This window comes from Dermacentor albipictus, chromosome 10, assembly GCF_038994185.2.
Source record: "Dermacentor albipictus isolate Rhodes 1998 colony chromosome 10, USDA_Dalb.pri_finalv2, whole genome shotgun sequence".
In the NCBI taxonomy this organism is placed as follows: Eukaryota; Metazoa; Arthropoda; class Arachnida; order Ixodida; family Ixodidae; genus Dermacentor; species Dermacentor albipictus.
Window position 1 is genome coordinate 41,056,167 of NC_091830.1, and position 19,247 is coordinate 41,075,413.

At 45.2% G+C, this 19,247-nt stretch overlaps 1 protein-coding gene across 1 annotated transcript; it reads left to right on the plus strand.

Annotated features, from left to right (window-relative positions):
* The first annotated feature begins 59 nt into the window (after positions 1–59).
* Positions 60–6,791, plus strand: LOC135907349 (UPF0046 protein C25E10.12). Its single transcript, XM_065439035.1, has 4 exons — positions 60–636; positions 3,348–3,552; positions 4,802–5,028; positions 6,520–6,791. The coding sequence occupies exons 1-4, from the start codon at positions 360–362 to the stop codon at positions 6,651–6,653; spliced, it is 843 nt and encodes a 280-aa protein (XP_065295107.1). The 5' UTR covers positions 60–359; the 3' UTR covers positions 6,654–6,791.
* The last annotated feature ends 12,456 nt before the right edge of the window (positions 6,792–19,247 follow it).

Consider the following 19,247-nt stretch of genomic DNA (forward strand, 5'->3'; position numbering starts at 1 on the left):
TTAAAAATTTAATGGATTTAAGATTACGTTTAGTTTGTTACCACAGCAGAAGAGTGCGGAATTACTATAGCGCTTGTTTCGTTCGTTCGTGGTTCGTGTTGATTATTCGGTTGATCGTTGTCGCGAGCTTGGTTGCTCTGCGTGGTTTGATACGCTGTGATCCCGTTTTGAAATGCCTAAAGCCATGCAGCTGCGCGACCCTTCGCTTCCCCGCGGTGACGTAAAAACATCCTCGTGATGGGATCCCATTATCGGTCTCCAGCAGAAATCGCTGGCGATTGCCCATCCGTTGCTCCTGGAGCACCCGCTGTTCTGAAAACGAAACTAAGGTCGGGCGTGCGCGTTGGGTGAACGCGAACATGGGCAGCGGTGCAGTGGCCGTTAACCCGTTGACCCACGACTCCCACACGGCGTGGAATCGGCTCAAGACGACCCAGACGGTGCGCACCGTGGCTCCACTTTCACTGGACACGCCGATCAAGGATGACGCCGTGCGTTTTGTGTGCATCTCGGACACGCACAGTGCGATCCAGCGCATGCAATACCCGATACCTGACGGTGACGTACTGCTCCACGCCGGCGATTTTACGAAGAAGGGATCGCCCCACGAAGTGGGCGCGTTTAGCGCGTTTCTGGGTGAGTTTCGTTAGGGTGGCTAGACTAGTTTCGTTTCCTTTCGGATGTGAATGGTCACGTGGAACGTGTGCTCGGAAGTCGCGCCGGCGCTGGTATAATGCTGGTATCGCTCAGTAGCAGTGCACACGAAATCGCGCGTAGTGAGAGAGGGAGAGAGAGAGAGAAAGAAAACATTCATTTGTAATGAGATTGGGTGACTTCCTCATAGTGATCGAACAGCGAAATGGGGTGCACTGTGCTAATGAAATCTGCGGTCTATCATGAGACGTGTGCGATTGCCGGGCCGATTGCAGACTCCGTTCTGTGCTTTCTAATTGCGCCACACTTTCGTTACATATGAAATTATATATCGCCCCCGCGATAACGTATGTATAGTTTAATTGCTGCAAGTGGTCGTTTACGGAGACCGTCTTTGATGACAGAAATAAGTGTGCTTAGTGCGTATTTTAAGCGAATTGGATACACACATATAATCGATATGACACAGTACATGCATATATCGGGAATTAGTAAATTCGACATATTTGTATTGCATACGCCTGATGAAGTATACTAACATATTTTGTGTGTGTTGGTAATGCGAGCTTGCTGCATGCACATTCCTTCGTTCATTAATTAATTCATTTCTTCAGAGTCAGTCAAAAAAGCAGTGATCGATTTTCTGTAACTTCCTGTCGACTTACATACGGTAATCTCATAGAATACATCCGAAGCACCAAGATTTCACTGCCAGGTCTCGCCACTTGCTGGTTTTTGAGACTTTATTTGCCAGTTTGAAATTATAATTCCTACTTAAATTGCAAACAGCGTGCTGGATTCTGTCACTATAAATCATGGTCACTTCATTTCCAGCAACATCTCACAACACATTCTGGCCAGTTGTCAGTACCTTTAAAGTGCGAGGCATATACTGTCTTAGGGGTGTAATACTTGTTGGGGGGCTAGTTGGTGCATGTTTCCAGAAGAGGGTTATAGCGCCGAAAAAACACAACACACAGCAAGCGAGACAGGACAGGCGCAACTTCCAACTGTTTATTCAGGCGCAACTTCACTACTTTCACTTTCAAGGGGTGTGCAAGTAGTAATATTTGAGACTAAATTAAATATGAAATACTTTTTGGATAGTTTCCAGATAGTGAGCAGCTGTTTTCACCATTGCTATAAAGCAATGTTTGCCTCCTAGTGTTAAATAATGATGATTGCATTGCTTGCATAATGATTGCATTGCATGCTATCAAGCCTTGCTTATTAGAAGCACATATGGAGCCTTAGGAAGCAATAAATATAGTTAGTTCACATGCCCAAAACCATTCTGAGAGTGTAAATAATTGTGATTTAGCGAGTAAATTTTGGCACTCTGAGTGACGTCGCCCGTTTCACACCATAACTTCTTATGCATTATGCATACTATGACCGTGGGGATTAAATTTGTCATACGTGTTTTCCAATTTTATCTTTTACCGAGCGCAGTTGACGATGTTGAAAATAATTGAGAATGATTGGAAAATTATTTGTTCTTACAAATAGTGACTATTCTGTTGCCATACCGGTCGAATAGGAAAGTGTTCGATTTGTTATTTTATAAGTTTCGGATACTCGCAGACCCTCTTCTTTGTCAAATTTCATGCTAAGCTGGCATTTCTTGAGGTACAAGATGTAGCTGTTGGGGGTACAGCTTGCTGTTTCCCGTCTGTAGCACGAAGCAAGGCAGATCAGACAGGCAAACAACACAACACGTTTTGCCCACATACTAGGAGCTGCTGCATCGCTGGCTACACAACAACAACCATTGGAAACACGTAGGCCTCCTACTTATATGTGCACATGCCAGCGGCACACATGTGCCAACATAGGCAAGGAGAGTGAGCTGAATGCTCGAGGAGTCCTCGAGGGAGCACCCTACACTGTGTGTCACCTTTGGGTGCTTTACTTGTCTGTTTCACCCAGAATAAGATGTGTATGTAAGTGCAGTGATGCCGGATAATAAAGACTTTGTTGGAATGAAATGGTGGCGCCCTCTATCACTCCCACAGGGGTACAACCGTTCTCTTGCAGCATCAAAATTTTTTTTCTTCTTTTTCTTTTCTTTTTCTCTGGCATCTGTCGCATCAATCTGGCTTAGCAAACGAGTTCTGTGGAAATCTGCGAGGTGGATGGAGGAAATTTCATGAAAGGGGAAAGAATTGTCCACCCGATAGCAGGAGCATAACCAGGGGAGAAGGCGCATCGGGCACGTGGTAGAGTCTATAGAATTTAGAAAATAAGTGTCATTATTCATTATACCAGCACTAACACATGGGGCAGAAACTTGGTGGTTAACAAGTGCTGTGTATGTGCACTCATCTTGACCTTGTCTTTTGCGCTGTTGGAAAAAAGAATGTCACACCAACTTGCCCAAGCTTCGACAGTGTCTGACAAAGAAGCTTGAGAGGAAATTATGGACCACATCATAAGCGATGGAATGCAGAATGATAGGTGCCAAGGGAAGGCAACTGCAGTGAAGGACAGTAGAGAACTTGGTAGTGCGATGAAATGAGGAAGTTTGCAGCTGTAAGATGGGGGTCAGCGGTGAAAAACACAGGTATCGGAAATGATAAGAGAGATCTCTATCCCGCAGTGGATACAACTAGGCTGGTGGTAATGATGATGATAATGACAATCGCTCTAATTGACTGACTCTAATTGTTTCTCTGTCAACCTCACTCGTCCAGCTACCCTTCCACACAGGCACAAGTTCGTCATAGCGGGAAACCACGAGCTGTCCTTTGACCCTGCCACTACTTGGTATACGAAATCTCGTGAACAAGCTGTGCTCGAAGACGCTGTGGCCCGTGTCAAGCGGCAACTAGTCAACTGCACCTACCTGGAGGATGCCGAGGCCACTGTCTATGGCCTCAAGGTCTATGGCTCTCCCTGGTGGGTACCTCATTGCATAGACACACTAAAGGTGACTAGAAAGTCAAGCAAAAATAGTAGGTCAGTGTTTCAAGGTGTCTATAAGCATTGTTTTGAGGTGAAGCTTTCTTCGTCCCGTCTTGTCAAGTACAGATTTAGTCGAAAGGCCCAGTGGAGTAATTCGGCAACTTGCACTGTTTTCCAGCTTCTTCATTTTCATGTTTGCATTCCCTATTTGTCCAACAGGAAATGAATAGGCAACATATAGCTCCTAGCTGTTGGACCCTATTGGTACCAATATTAACCCATTGATCCTATAGGCAACAAATAGCTGTTACGTGTTTCACCCTGTTAGCGCCAACACAAGTCTATTAGTCATATTAGCAACAAATAGAGGGAAGCTATTGGTACCATCACAAACTCTATTGGCCTTATAGGCAACTAATTGGTGTTACGTATTGGAGCTTATTGGTAGCAATAGAATCCATGTGAAATTGACAGAGTTCAGTTAACTCACCCATAAGACTGCTATATTTAGCCACTAAAATATCCTGGTGGTATCTTTTGCTAGAGTGTTGTAGCTGGTGGCAGTAAGACTGTGGAGAGAAGGAGGTTGTGCTGAGTCGAGGAAGGTGGGATGACAGGTAGAAATGTATGCCGATTGGTTGGCACAAGCAGTGACATCATCAGACCGCAATGGCAAAGTGGCGACAGCATGCATGCTGTCTCCATATGACATGACATGATGTTGACATGACATAACATGATGATGGGGTGACATGATGCACCTGCTTTCAGTCAACTGCGACGATGGAGGGGATGCAAAAGCTTCGCCTCCACCAATGCTCAGTGTGTGGCACCAAGAAATTTGACCCTTCAATGTGAGAAAATAGCATAAATGTTGAAGGTACTTGGCCTGTTTGTTCGTAGAGGTTCGTAGGCTCATGAGCTGCTGGAAGTTGTCAGTATGAGCGCTCAGTCCTGAAGAAAGTGATCAAGAATTTTGTGATCCCACTTGGGTTTGATCATTATCGGAAATGCACCATGTGACACTGTATAACACTTGGCACAGTTACTTCCTTGGTTCGTCCAGAAAAAGATGCGTAGATAAAAAGTGTAGACGAATTTGCCTTCATCTACACCTGTCGCTTTCTAAGAAGCTAGTTGCCGCTGTGGTGGCAGAATCATGGACTTGTATGACCACCTTTCAGCAGCAACACCAGTCTGGTGACATGCCTCTTCTTTTGTTACCTCCCCGCTGTGCTGTCAGGCAGCCGCGGTTCAACAACTGGGCCTTCAACCTTCAGCGGGGGCAGGCGCTGCTTGAAAAATGGAACTGCATCCCGACTGACACGGACGTGCTCATGACACACACTCCCCCGGTCGGCCATGGCGATTTTTGTGTCCGGAACCGTCACGTGGGTTGCGTCGAGCTTCTGAATGTTGTGCAAAACCGGGTGCGGCCGCGCTACCATGTCTTTGGTCACATCCACGAGGGTAAGAGCGCCAGCTTATCGCTTCCTTGCTTGCAGATGTCTTATGCTGCGTATCAGCTGAATGTATCAGTAGCCACTCAGCTGTGTACCATCAGTTGTTCCTGTTTGGTGCGTCATTATTGTCTTAATCTTTGCTTCACTAGATTCATATCAGGTTAATATTGAGGAAATGCTACTCTCACACAAAACCTTATTTGACTTTACACAGAAAAACAACAAACTACTGAAAACTTTCTAAATAAAGGTCACCATCGCTGCCTCTTGTTTAGATTAAACGCCAAGCACTTTGGAGTTGTCATAGCCATAAATAACACTTGGAAGCAGTCATAGCTGTGAGCGAAACATTGAAGCTTGTAATTTCCATCTGGTGCTCGAGCTAAATGTTTCATAATAACTGCTTCTTTTTGAGCGTTTGCAATCCTTTTTCACTTTCCAAGTAGCCGGATGTATTGGAATAAGCGCACAAGGTACTGAAGGCCACGACAGTGTCTGCAAACGTGGGTGTGAGGCAAGCGCTTGTGTCTTTGTCCACCTCCTCTGTAGTTTCGACATTATTAGACATGCCGAGAATTCAGGGATGTCTGACACACGCTGCGAATTCACCATTTTCAACGGCGTCGCATGGCGGTCGACGTAGGCGGTGCCAACGATGTCGTGTAGGCGGTGTGCCGTCAGTATTTTGACATTGACATATTTTGACATATTTTGAACCAGGAATGGAAACTCAACAAACAGGAAGCTAATACTCGTGAACCATAGGAACTAAGTGGTACCAGCGTTTCAGATCACAAGAGCTGAGAAAACATAGCAAACAGGAACATATCAGTTAGGTTTTACTGTATCTTGGGCTGACCACCAAGGTGCACATGTGAAAATGAAACCATGCATATACCATGCACATTTAACCATGCAGAAAGTATTTCGTTTCGTCACCCATCAGTGTAGCTAGACCTCTGTACGGCTCGACATTGATATAAACACTTTAAAACACGCGCTCGAAATTTGCCAGCTTGCTTTGAGACGTGCACAGTTTAACACGAAATGCATAAATTAAGCTCGAAAGCCTGGTGTCACGGCCCCTTTAAGTGAATACATAGCTAGAGTAATTGCTGAAATGTGCCCATTTGATAAAAAGATTTCTGCAGTAAGAATATCCTTTAGGATAATAAAGGTGATTAAGCAGGTTACACTCTGTGCATCCATGGATTATTATTGTTTATTTATTTGTAAACTACTGTGGACATGAAATGAAGTCCAAGCAGGGTGAGCATTAAAAAATGTCGATAATTATAGTATAACCTTACTATAATAAAGTCACTTGAAAAACAAAAATACATTATATCTGTGTTTGTTGTAGTGAGGCTTGACTGTAATAAGAATTGTCCAACACTTTGTTACAGCATATGGGGGAATGATTGAGATAGTTGATTATTTTGTGTTAGCTATATATGCACCTGACTGTTCTGCTGTCAATTTTCGTTCTTAACCTTAGGCCACGGTACGACAACTGATGGCGAGACGGTGTTTGTGAATGCGGCCATCTGTGATGTTCACTACAGGCCAGTCAACGCACCAATCATCTTTGATGTCCCACTACCAGAAGGTGCCTCTAAAGTTGCTGATTGAACTGCCTGACGGTTCGAAGAAACATGTCACCAGATGTTCCTATCTCACGTGTTTCTGCTGGTTACTTTGCGTGCTGGCGAGGCAATGTTGTAGTGTTATTGCTGAAGATCATATTCAATATTTTTGTGATCCTGGTTAGTTTGTTGTTTTAATATGTGATATATTCGAGCTTTTAACTCTTTCGTTACCGCAAGAAATGTGCTCGTTTTCGATGCTCTGTGTTTTAACATTTCATTTCAAGACAGCAGTCTCAACGTCTACTGCGACACATAATACAGTAGAACCTCATTGATGCGTTCCCGTTAGATACATTTTCCCGGTGCCAATGTTCGCAATCGAGAACACAAAAAACGACCAAAAGAGTTACGCCAATTTTTTACCGGTTCATACGTTACCAGAAAACACGATTTCTCAGCACCAACATCTAGTACATCGCCAAACTGTGATTGTATGATACGTTTTCCAGCCGGTATACCCATGTGAACAAGAAAAGGCGTGAGGTGCGCGTGCCTGAGAACAGTATATAGCCGCCCATCTCACGTGAAAATGACGGCACACGCAATTTCTGATTCCAGTACCGTCGAAAACCGTGATAACGAAACCCCGCGGCAACGAAATCCTTGTGACAATGAAATATTTTCGTATCCCTGCCAAATGCCTATAGGATTCAATGCATTTCATACCTCTCGGCAATGAAATACCGCTGTACTACAATCTCGCATCAAGGAAATTTGCTGGAACGTAACCCTGCCTATTACCTACTCGCGCAAGGCTAGTAGGCTCCAAAATGTGCTCAAATCCGGTTGCTTTGCACTAAAACTGCATAAAATACCACCGTAAAAAGAAGGTAACCCACATCTCGCCGACGTGGAATTGTTAGTGGTGCTTCAGATGGCAGTTGCAGCATGCAATGCCATGCATCGGGCCATGATTGAGCGATAGTCCGGGAATATGCATCCCTTGCTTCAAGAATGCTGGTTTCGGTGCCACCCGACAGGCATCGTGTGCAGATTCGACACCGGACGTAGATTTGAGCGAAGGGATCGTAATCTTGATCGATTGCCTACGGGCATATGAGATACTATCGCTTTCGCGCTCGATACCAGACACGTCGGCGTCTAGGCGACAGCGTGTGCTGGGGAAATGCTGCTGTTTGTGTGGAGCATTGTTGCTTTGCGTCCGGTGCCGAGTTAAGCAAAATCTCGCAAAAGCGATTCTACCTCCGAAAGCAATTCACCAAGAATATCACTCCATGGCAGTGCTGCCACTGCTGATCGACGCACGCGGAGCACTTTGTACTGTCGGCAGTGTGGTTCTATATCCTTGAGCAAAGCTTGCCAGAGTAGGCCAACGAAATTTCGACACTAAAGTTTTGATCTGTGGCGCAATACCTATCTGTGCCATCTCATTTCGCAGCTACGAAATTCTCACGAAAGCGAATTTTTTCACGTTCCCCACTGATTTCGTTATGCGAGGTTCAACTGTAGCATCTCCGCCCGGGTCGTCGCACGCCGCATTTACAGCTGTTGCCGCCCAACCTATTGCGATAAGCATCTTCACGTGTGTGTTTTACAGCCCAACCTATTGCGATAAGCATCTTCACGTATGTGTTTTACAGCCTGTGGTGCGTAGTGCCATTGGTAGCGTACTGCATGCTTGCAGTAGGCAATAATTCAAACACGCTGCCATTCCCTGCTGCAAGGCATCCCATTTCTCTTTGGCGGCATCCGACGTCGCCCTCCAGCTCGATTTCGTTTCAGTTTTCCATAGCCCTCTCAAAACAACACGCAATAGGAAAACAGTAAAATGCATCTCGGGTTGCCGGAGCACCACCAACTCGACGCGTGTTGGCGTCTCGTGCGACAACGATACACGCGATGCTTCACATTATCTAGATATCAACAATACTTCAGGCTGTCTAATTTTTTTAGTTACTTCGGATCGTACGTTTTCCCGATTATTAAGCTTTTCCTCGCGGTTTTTGCCAGGACGTATGAATGAGGTTCTAGTGTATTATGGCCTGATCCCGAGTGCTCTAATTTATGTATAGCAGTAATTGTTGAGACAATTTTTGATGATTCTTTTGTGAAACTTCAAAGAGGCAGCTCACGGAACATGAATGATAGTAATGATTTGCTACTTTTAGTTTAAGTCGCGAGTAAAAAAAATACTGGTAGAAAAGTGTGGACCTAGTTTCTAGTTCCCAATTTTTGTAAGTCAAGTCACAGACAGACAGGCAGACAAGAAACTTTATTTGGTCCTAAGGGACTACGTTGTCGTAGTCTTAGGCCGCACCCATGCTGGGGCTGGGAGACCGTGATCTTCAGCCCCGTTGCAGCCCGAAGCTGGACTTGAAGGTCGTCGCTCTTGACGCAATAAAAAAGAATGGAAATTTGTTGGCGTGAATACTAGCTATAATGCTGCCCATGCTATGCGAGAAATCAGTAGCTTTGCAAATGTGAAAACGGGTAAGTTCCTATTTACAGGGAGCATTTGCTCTAGAGCACAGCTCTTAGGCGCCCGTTCCTACGTTGAGTGTCAGCATAATTTAGCCATTGAGTACAGCAGAAAATGAAAGAGCAAACGCAGGGCGCAGCAGGGGATGAAAGACGGCGATAGCGAAGATAGTGCGTGGAGGAAAATGGAGGAGGAGAGTGCAGTGGAACCATGAGGTGGACAGCAGAGGAGGAGGGTATGACAAAAGCGTGAGAAGAAAAGCACAGTGCCATGCAATGTGTGTTCTGTGGCGGCAACCGCTATGAAATGGCGCCAGAGTAATGCACGTCGTCTACTCACTGATGTGGCGAGCATGTCCGTCGATACTATACAGTAAAAGCCTGTTAATTCGACCCCCGTTATTTGGATAATTCGGATGGCTCTATTGGTCCCGGCCAAGTGCATGTTAGTCTATGGGACCAAAGCTTCATTAATTCGTCAGAATTCGGCCTCGCACCAGTTAATTTGGACAAATGCTGATGGCTGCCGCTACATGGAAGTGGTAAAGCAGCACTGGCACCACTGGGGTGAAACCGAAACCTGAGAGGCATTGCTTTCGTCGTCAATTAGTGGGGGCAATCGCAGCGTCACCGAACGTTGGTGTTATCTTCCTTTGCTCCGCTGCGCCTTCGACGCCCTTTTCCCTAGTGTTGAGTCTGCATCATCTCTTCTTGCGGAGTTTTCTTTTTTCATTGTGACCGTGTTTCGCATGCCACCACCATCGTGCGCTGCAGTGATGGCAACGCCGGCAAAGCAGCAGAAGTACGAAGCCAAGAACTTGGCGACTAAGGTGGAAATTTTGCAGGCTTTGAAGAATGGCAAATCGTGACAGCACATAATGACCAAGTACAACATTAAGCGGAGCACGTTGGGAACGTATGTGAAAAATGAACAGATTTTTCAAGCCTTCGAAAGCGAGAAGTTTCATGCATCAAAAAAGCAGTTGCGAACTGCAGCTCATCCCCAGCTCGAAAAAACTTTGCTCCAGTGGGCTACTGACTGTTGCAACGCGCATCTGCCTCTGAGCGGACCTCTCATCATGGCACAAAGTGAGAGGTACGCTGCAATGATGAACATCGAATTGTTCAGAGCTTCAGAAAGGTGGTTCGCGAGGTTTCGGGAGAGACACGAACTCGTTCTCAGAAGTATGTGCGGCAAAAAGGCCAGCGTTGATGAAAGCGTGACCACCCAGTGGAAGAATGTGAAGCTGCTTGAGCACATCGCCGCATATGAACCAAGTGACGTGTTCAATGCAGACGAAACTGCTGTTTTTCAGAGCTCTGCCTGACAAGATGGTGACTTTCAAAGTGCAAGCAAAGGATAACCGTGCTTCTTGTCGCCGATATGACTGGCACAGAGCACTTGCCATTTGTCATCGAGAAGGTGCATAAGCGACGTTTTAAAAACATCAGAAGCCTTCCTGTCGAGTACAGAGCAAACAAGAAGGCTTGGATGACCTTGGACAGTTTTCGAGGCTGGCTGCAGTAGTTAGATTAGCACTTCATGTGTAAGGACCGCAAGATAATTATGGTTGTTGACAACTGCAGTGCACATAACTGTGCGGTCGAACTGAAGAGCGTCGAGGTAGTTTTTTTGCTGCCCAACACTACATGTGCCCTTCAGCCGATGGACCAGGATATCATTTACTATGTGAAGTTCAAGTATCGAAAGCACCTGCTACAGCGAATGATCTTACGTTCAGAAGTTGGAAAGCTGTATGAAGTGGACTTACTCTGTGCAGTGTGCATCATCACCCACGTTTGGAAAAATACACCTCCACAAGTCATCGCCAACTGTTTTCGGCACAGCGGTTTTGCGAGGCCCAGGCATGCGGCAGTAGCCGACGAGGTGTCAGCCGAGTCCACCGATGATGACTGCCCGACCTTTGATGCTGTCCTTCCTACACATGTGACCCTTCAGGACTACATCGCGATTCATTGTGTCACCACGACTGGTCTCCTGACCGATGAAGAGATTAATGATGTCACAGGTACCCGGGAAGACCATAATTCAGACGGAAGAGTCATGCGAGGTGGCACAGCCGCAACCTCATTGCACCTCATGAAAAGTCGCAGAGGCACTTTTGATATTGGAGGACGTTTGCCAGAGCACTTCCGACAGTTTGCGGGCTGTTGGCCACTTGGAAGAGTTAAAAAAAATTGTGATGTCAGCCGGAATCTGTGTGAGAAAGCATACGACTATTTCAAAATATTTCAGTAAATAAACGTATGTTTTTCCAACTTGATTTTAATGTTGTGTTTCCTGTTCATTTGTTAATTCGGCATTTGGATAATTCGGACGTTTTTCCCGGTCCTGTGAGATCCAAATTAACAAGCTTTTACTGTATATGGAAACAAAGCGCCGCGTGAGCAGAGGTTAATTCTGCATTCGGATAATTCGGATGTTTTTCTCGGTCCTGTGAGATCTGAATTAACGAGCTTTTACTGTATATGGAAACAAAGTGCCACATGAGCAGAGCTTTGTCGGTGCAGCGGCTGGTGTGAATCGGAGCCACGGATCAGCATCACCCATGCGCTACCTTTTACAATCTCCCAATTAGCGAGGCAGTCGTTCCGCACTTTGCTTCATTTGCATTCTACTGTAAAATGAAAACGCGTCTAGAGCCGTGCTCAAATTTTGCATTAGGGAGCATCATAATCGTTTTGAATTTTTTACTCATTACAGCAACCACCTGGTTCCTGTTTGTAATGCATTCTTTAGGCTCTCCAGCAATGTTTATCAAGTTAGGGAACATGCAGAAGCCTCCTCATACTTCACTATTTTGTTTGATCAGCTTTTCTGAGCAAGCAAGGTGATCTAGTTTGCGTTCAGCTGGTTCTAGAGGTTTCACGTGCTTTGTTCAGTTCCTGTTTAGTGTTATATGACAATGTGGAATGTTGCACAATATTGTACAGTAATGCGTAAGGCGAATTGGACAGTCTGCGTTCAGAATGTAAGGCTTAGACAGGTTGCCAAGCTTCGACTGAAGGTCGGTCTGTAATCGACTGCATGCTCTTGTGTGGGTGCAAACCCTGCACGATGGGAAGGATTGCTCGTAATAATTTGTGCATACGCTGTCGAAGTGCCGATGGATAAAGAGGGGTAAAATAAAGTTCCATTTGATATTAATAAAACAAAATTATCGAAATAACACACACTCATCAGCATCTACCGTTCTTTGAGTCATTGTTGAAACAGCGTTTACCTCTGATCACAAAAATGACAACCCGAGAGAAGCTTCTGTGTCGTCGTGGCTGCTGTTATTTAAAAATGATCTTGCCAAATTGACCGAAGTGCATATTTTGAGTCTTTCTATTGAAGAAGTGCTAGGAGTACTGGAGGCTAATTTAGACTATACCTCCAGTTAAAGTTTTATTTTTGCAGGCCTCCAATCTGTCATAAACCGTAAAATCTGAGAAATAGCTAAAGTTCTGTCACCATTTCAGAGGGTGCATGATATTGCTAGTGGAAGAATTCTAATGGAAAGGTATAGCAACACTTAGAAAAATGGTCTATCAAATTGATCGATTCTATAGGCACGGTAACGAAAGAGTTAATTGCTGCTTTGCCGTTTTCAAGCAACATTTTTTTTTGGCATAGTGCACTTGTTGAATTTTGAGGGCATGTTCACAAAGTGAAATGCTGCTTTGGTTGGATTTTCTTGTATGTATGTGTATGCGTGCATTCCTCAGATGAGAAAGCTTATAAGCCCACTGGGGCGAAATTGTTCTTGGTGCCTGTTCACGGCCTTGATGCATCTGCATTGTATGTGGTTCACAGCTGACTAGAACGTCTCAGAATATTAGGGTGTGAAATAATTTGTATTGTATTGCTCAGACCCTACGTGAGAACTATTGTTTAAAGGCACCTTGAAACCATTTTGCCCATTTTTGTACAAACATACCGAGTCGTTAGGGTAGGTCCTTCTGATCATTAATTGATGCTTCTTAAGTGCTCCGTGTAAAACGTGTTATTTATTATGAAGTTTTAAAGATGTACATCGCTGCCGAGCGCAGCACACCACTCCCCTGAGGTTACGGCTGGCTCTGACCAAGCGTTGCGAGGTGACCATATGACACCAGTAGAGCAAGCTATCCGATTAGCTGCCCAGGACACGTCATCAATAATTTTTCGTACTTTATGGTGAACAAATGTTCGTAATAGTTGGAATGTCATTTTTTCTATAAAAAGAAAGTAATAGAGAGTGCACAGGGAGAATTAAAACTACACTCGTGCACTTCCAGCACATAGCATATGTCATCTGCTTGTGTTCGACGTGCTCAGTGTTGACGCGAGCTGCGTGGTCTGTGTTGGTGCCGATCTGCCTTTCTGCAAGCACTATGGTTTGCCCTTGCGTTGTGGGCTACAAATGCAGCGATCGGCGACATGTCAAGCTGTGACATCATGCCCCTTTGCGAGGCAAACGTTAGCAGAGTGGCTGCAGCGCTGGTTGTTGGTATCCGATCGGCGCCATGCATCCACCTGTTTGCGACCATCACTTCACGCCGAAGGATTAGTACTACCACATTACAGTACTGTATCGTGTGTCCCGTATTCAGGTGCACGTAGGCCTAAGCGGACTGGGCCTGGGTGTTTTACGGGATAAGTGGAGGCACGAACATGAATGGTCCTGCACGGTGCAGCTACCTGGTGACACAGAACTAATAAAGCAGTAACCAAGTGTATTATTCGACTATGTTGCTGGTATAAATTTTTGGCAAGAGCGTAATCGTGAACACATTCTTTTTCTAAATGTTCAAACATGTTACACTTAGAGCAATATTAGCTTTTTGTTTGGCTGGTTAAGCTCTGCACCACCAGTTGGCTGGACCGTGAAAACCTATCAGACTGTTCACGTAGGTCTACGCTAAAGATGTTTCATCAAAGCAATAGGAACACAGAGGTGCTTTAACTTACGCCTCCACCCACCTGCCGAAATGTCCAGCTCGCCTGTAGTTACCGGAATACCAGAAATGCTTGGTGCTTTGACTATGCTCGCAATGCACACTGTTTCGATAACACTCACTTGGGATCGACTGCCAGGCGGCTGGTGGAGATAGTGTGCTGGAAAATTCTAGTGCGAATGTTTTACTGTAGCTGTACCCTGTGCCTCAGCAAAATTTGTTCAAACTGTTTCAGGCACTCTTTAAAGGTAAAAGTTTTGGCCTGAAGTGAAATGTGTTAACAATCGCAGATTGCGCGCTTTTGATGCATCTGCATTAAAGGGGTTTGGCAACTGGCCAGAATGGCTTGTCACTTCATGCACGAATTGAGTTATTTGTATTTATTGCCACAAATGTTACTGAGAATCGATAAACTAAAAAAAATTGACTTGCCGTCACGGCCCTGCGAAAGTGGGCATCCAGCGAAGCTGTTGAGAACCGCCACAACTGCTGAGGGGGCTATGCAATGCTTTATTGCTTGAGAGTAATGGTAGTAACGGCAAATTTGACAGCACACTGCCACCTGTAGTGGTGCTGCAACAACATTGAAATCAGTTGCTAGGCTGGTTCTTTTATGTACAAAAAGCTAGGGACGTCACTCCCCACTTTGCAAGCTGCTGTCGGCTGAGCAGCTCGTGCAATAGAAATCTTTACCGGGAGACTTATGCGGGCGTCGCTCTGCATTAAGCCTCTGCCTAGTGGGGGCTCCGAGCCACTGCTCCTGGCCCTGCATTGCTGCTGGGATTGGCCCACATTTTTGCTGACAGACGTAGACATGAAAAATGCCAGCCAACTAGAGGCTAACAGCTTCGCTGCAAAATTCAGATTTTATATTATGGCTGCTAATCAGGGACAGATTACCTGCACTAGAACTGTTTCACTAAAAACTTCATTCTTCAACACAGTAGAGATTTTTGCAGAGGTGCATTTTGTGTGAGAGGCCATCAGAATGTTGTGCGATAATCAGTGATTTGCTTTAACAGAAATAACTCAAGGAACTTGTTGCAGTTGAAGAATCGAAGGCGAATCGTAGCTCAAGGCACTTATTCAATGCTCCATGGCACCTAGCAACAGTTACAAGATGTCCTTCTGCAAACTTTTTGTTGTATGCAATAATGTTCCATGTAATTTTCCCAAAAAGGATCTTTTTGTGCAATCTAGAAAAATCTATGTGGAACATAAATCTGTTTTACATTGTAGTGCCACAATTCTTACTAGGCAGCGGACATGTATTGACCAAGCACTGATTTTATTCTACAATTGGAAATTTTGCCCCAACATAATTGATTGTAATCTCAATTAGTCATTTCCAATAAAGTTAACTAGTCATCACTGCACACTTTATCTTTGCTGGTGCAAAATGATGTTGCTGAAAAAAATTACCTTCTCTGTTGCACTGTTTTAAAGTAACCTTAGCTATTTGCTGATGTGATGTTATGCTCCATTATATACATATTTTTTGGTATATAAAAGATATTCTTTTCAAAAATAGTATCTTGTATTCTTTTAGTGCATTGTCTGCACCAAAATCATCTTATGCGGATGCGTGATTGTGTCCTCCGAGATCTCGGGTCTGTAGCCACGACAGTTGTCATGGAGGAAGGAAAAAACTGAGGAGAAGCCATGACGTAACTGTCTGGGAAGCCTCCATTGGCGTTACTCCGCCATCTTGTCGGGGCAGGTTCTCCTCTCGTTTAAATTTCTCGCCTTTGGCGCACAACCGCGTCGAGCTGTGCGGAGGCGTGTGCCATAGTTATCAGTCCAATGAATTCACTTGCGGCGTACCATTGCGCGATACTGTTGCCGAAGTAATTTCATCCAATTATTGCACTAAAGCTTTGAAAGGAGTTCATGATGAACTTGGCAAATTACACCGCGAGGCCGGTCAAATTTCCCGACTAGCACCTATACGTTTCTATAGGTTTGAATTTTCATTATTTTGATCCTGAAATTGGCTTTCACTACATAATTCAAACTTGACCACTCCTGTGGTGACTGCTTCAGTGGCAGCATCTGCCTCAGTGGAGCTTAGGGGGAAGTGAATGCATTGAACATATGCCGTCTCCTGTTGAAAACGTTAATTTTCAGCCTGCCTTAGGTAGATTTTCAAACAAGAACTGTACCTCACAATGTCTATTACGGTATTTACCAGATTCTAATGTGCACCTTTTTTAGAGCACAGCTCTTAGGTGCCCGTTCTTGTGTTGAGCGTCAGCGTGCCTCAGTGTCCTACCTTGGCGTAACTGAGCGAACGAGCACAGTGAAGGAGGATTAAAGAGCAAACACGGAACGCAGCGGTAGATGATAGACGGCGAGAGCAAAGAGAGTGCGAGAAAGAAACTGGAGGCATGAAAAGTAAAGCAGAGGAGGTCACCTTGAAGCACCACCAGATGGCGCTCATGTCTGCAGCATCGTTTGCACGGGGGGGAACGAATAGAAGAACCAGAAAGCTCGACTTTGTGCATAGTGTTTGCTGCAGTTGCTGGGAAGTGGCAACTGTGGTTGGTCTATATATAGCGCCGTGCATAACGGCTTGTGCAGTGATCGGTGCAATGCCTCAATATATCACAAAATGAGAACACGTAGATACCTGCGCTCGAATTTCGCATTAGGAAGTGTCGTAGTTGTCGGAATTTTTTTGCTAACTTGCGTCGAAAATTGCCTGCCCTCAAAACCAAAACTGCCTACGTGGCGTTTGTGTTTTACCACGTAAAACAAATGCATTGCGGCAAAGCTCTTAAAAAAATGAAAGTGTGGCGAAGCTTGCTTTAGGAAACCGGCCACTAATGTGCAACGCGTGTTAGCCTCTAGCCCTTTATTCTGCTATAGGCTGCTGAAAACAATGTCTTGTTCAAATGAGTGCGGGGACGCCAAAAGCCATCTTCTTAGTGACAGAATTTATGTGAATATTTTGCTTAAGTTGTGGGAATTAACAGCGTCTAAACAGACGCTGTTAATGTCATTTATACTACCTTTCTACTTTCTACATCGTTTTTTTCAGCGACAAAAAGCCACTGCATGCCTGATTTGGGGGCTTGTTAGTATTTGGCCAAACGCTGCGAAGTGAATCAGTGGTGTGTTTTCTCATTTTTTTTCTGCATCTTGTTTAAATCAACCCAACAGGTAATTCGGACACTTCCACAGGCCCCGTTGGGGTAGAATAAAAGAAAGTAAACTGTAAACTGTACCAGGATATCACACTTGACTGTTTACGGGGAAGTTCAACGAGTAGGGCTCCGTGATTGGTCCGTTGAGCATGTCGTTTTAAACCACAGGTAATGGGGGAGTGCGAGGGGCCACCGGTTACTGCTGCTTAGTTTGCGCTGATGTGCTACCTATCAGTGTGCATGGATGTTGCTGCATAAGGGTCTGTGTAGAACATTTAGATATAATGCTCACAGCGCAGTTCACTTGTTACCAAACAATCGGCATGACTGTCTTGTGAAATGTTTCACGGCTGGGTGCATATTTTACTTGCTCCGCTTGCAGCTCAAAAATAGAAATGCTATTTGAAAGCAGCTTCTTATTGTGTGCATGAGCATGTTGCTCTTGACAAGGCGAAATGCAAATGGGAAGGCATTCATCTAGACGGCCTGTCAGCCGTTTGTTTGCATGTTGGATGCATAATAATAATATTTGGGGTTTTACGTGCCAAAACCACTTTCTGATTATGAGGCACGCCGTGGTGGAGGACTCCGGAAATTTTGACCACCTGGGGTTCTTTAACGTGCACCTAAATCTAAGCACATGGGTGTTTTCGCATTTCGCCCCCATCGATATGCGGCTGCCGTGGCCAAGATTCGATCCCGCGACCTCGTGCTCAGCAGCCCAACACCATACCCACTGAGCAACCACGGCGGGTATGTTGGATGCACTTGCTGCAAATAAACAGAGCTTTTATTCCATTTGTGTGCGCTTCCCTGTGCTTCTGCAGTCTGCTTGCAGTGGCTGGGCGGCCATTATGCTCTAATGCTGAGCATAGGGCCGTAGATGCAACAGGTCATATTGAATTCTGTACGTATCTTTATTATACATCATTTATACGGTTTTACGAAAAGCGCTTTGAACAGCTGATCAGCTCGTGCCATACACACTTCGGAACGTTCATTCAACCTCAACCTCGTCGAGCAGCTCGCCTAAGCTTGCCAGGCATGCATTACACACACACACGCCAGCCACGCATGAATGTTGCAGAGTGGTTTGCATGTCGACACACAATGTTGATGACATTGCTAGTTTCTTGCCACAGTTCTTTGTAAACTGGTCTCTCTATGGTTGCAAGATAAAAGAAACTTTGCGTGCTGTTAGGGCTGCTGCCTCTGTCGCAAGTTTCGCATGGTACACGTTCCGTTTGAAAACCTTGAGCGAAAGTCTTCAGCATGTTACGTTCTCCTTAGCCAATGGCGTTTATGCATTCCTAAAGCAGCACCAATGTGACGTTTCCGACCTGTCATTTTTTACGTGCTACCAGTCCCTCTAAACTCTGGGAAAATACCGGCAGGCATTGGAGTGCCCTGAACAATTTGCTGTCGCACTCGATTATGTGACCAGTTGTGGCAACCAAGTGATGGGTGCATGATGACGTCGCAGTACACTGCATTGCTCCATTCCTGTAATTGCCGATGCCAGGCTTGGCCTTGCCAAACCTGGCATGGTACAGCATGGTACAGTTTCTACAATTTTGAGAGTATGCACCAGCACTCCATTAAGTGTATGTTTCCGAGCCTCTGTAATGCCGAGAACCTTTCGGTCATCCCGAGGAAGTACAACTGCTGCACTTTTTATTCGCATACCTCTCATTATCATGATGCCATAGTTCAGGCTGTCTGTGAACACTGGCTTTGAAGTTGTCCAGCACCACCTCCAGAAATGAACTGTGCATTAAACAGAAGACTAAAAATAACGCAATGCAACCTTGGCCGGGATAAAGTAATGATTCTACGCCAATGCTATTCCTTTTCGCACTTCTCAAGTTGTCGAGGCAGCATTCTGTCCCATTATCAATAAGTTCAGCTGGCCGTGAATGGTGAGGCACAAGATTGGCATAGAATCGGGTGGGAGGAATCGCTACATCATGCCGATGTTTCATTTTTTTCACCCCCCGAATGTGCCCGGAAGTCGGACAAAGTAGCAAAGGAGCCTTGGCTTCATGTTC

Excerpts from the sequence above, each read along its gene's own strand:
- LOC135907349 (XM_065439035.1), top strand. The coding sequence starts at position 360 with ATGGGCAGCGGTGCAGTGGCCGTTAACCCGTTGACCCACGACTCCCAC. Across the intron at positions 637-3,347 it reads CGCGTTTAGCGCGTTTCTGG|CTACCCTTCCACACAGGCAC; the intron begins GTGAGTTTCGTT and ends TCACTCGTCCAG. Across the intron at positions 3,553-4,801 it reads AAGGTCTATGGCTCTCCCTG|GCAGCCGCGGTTCAACAACT; the intron begins GTGGGTACCTCA and ends CTGTGCTGTCAG.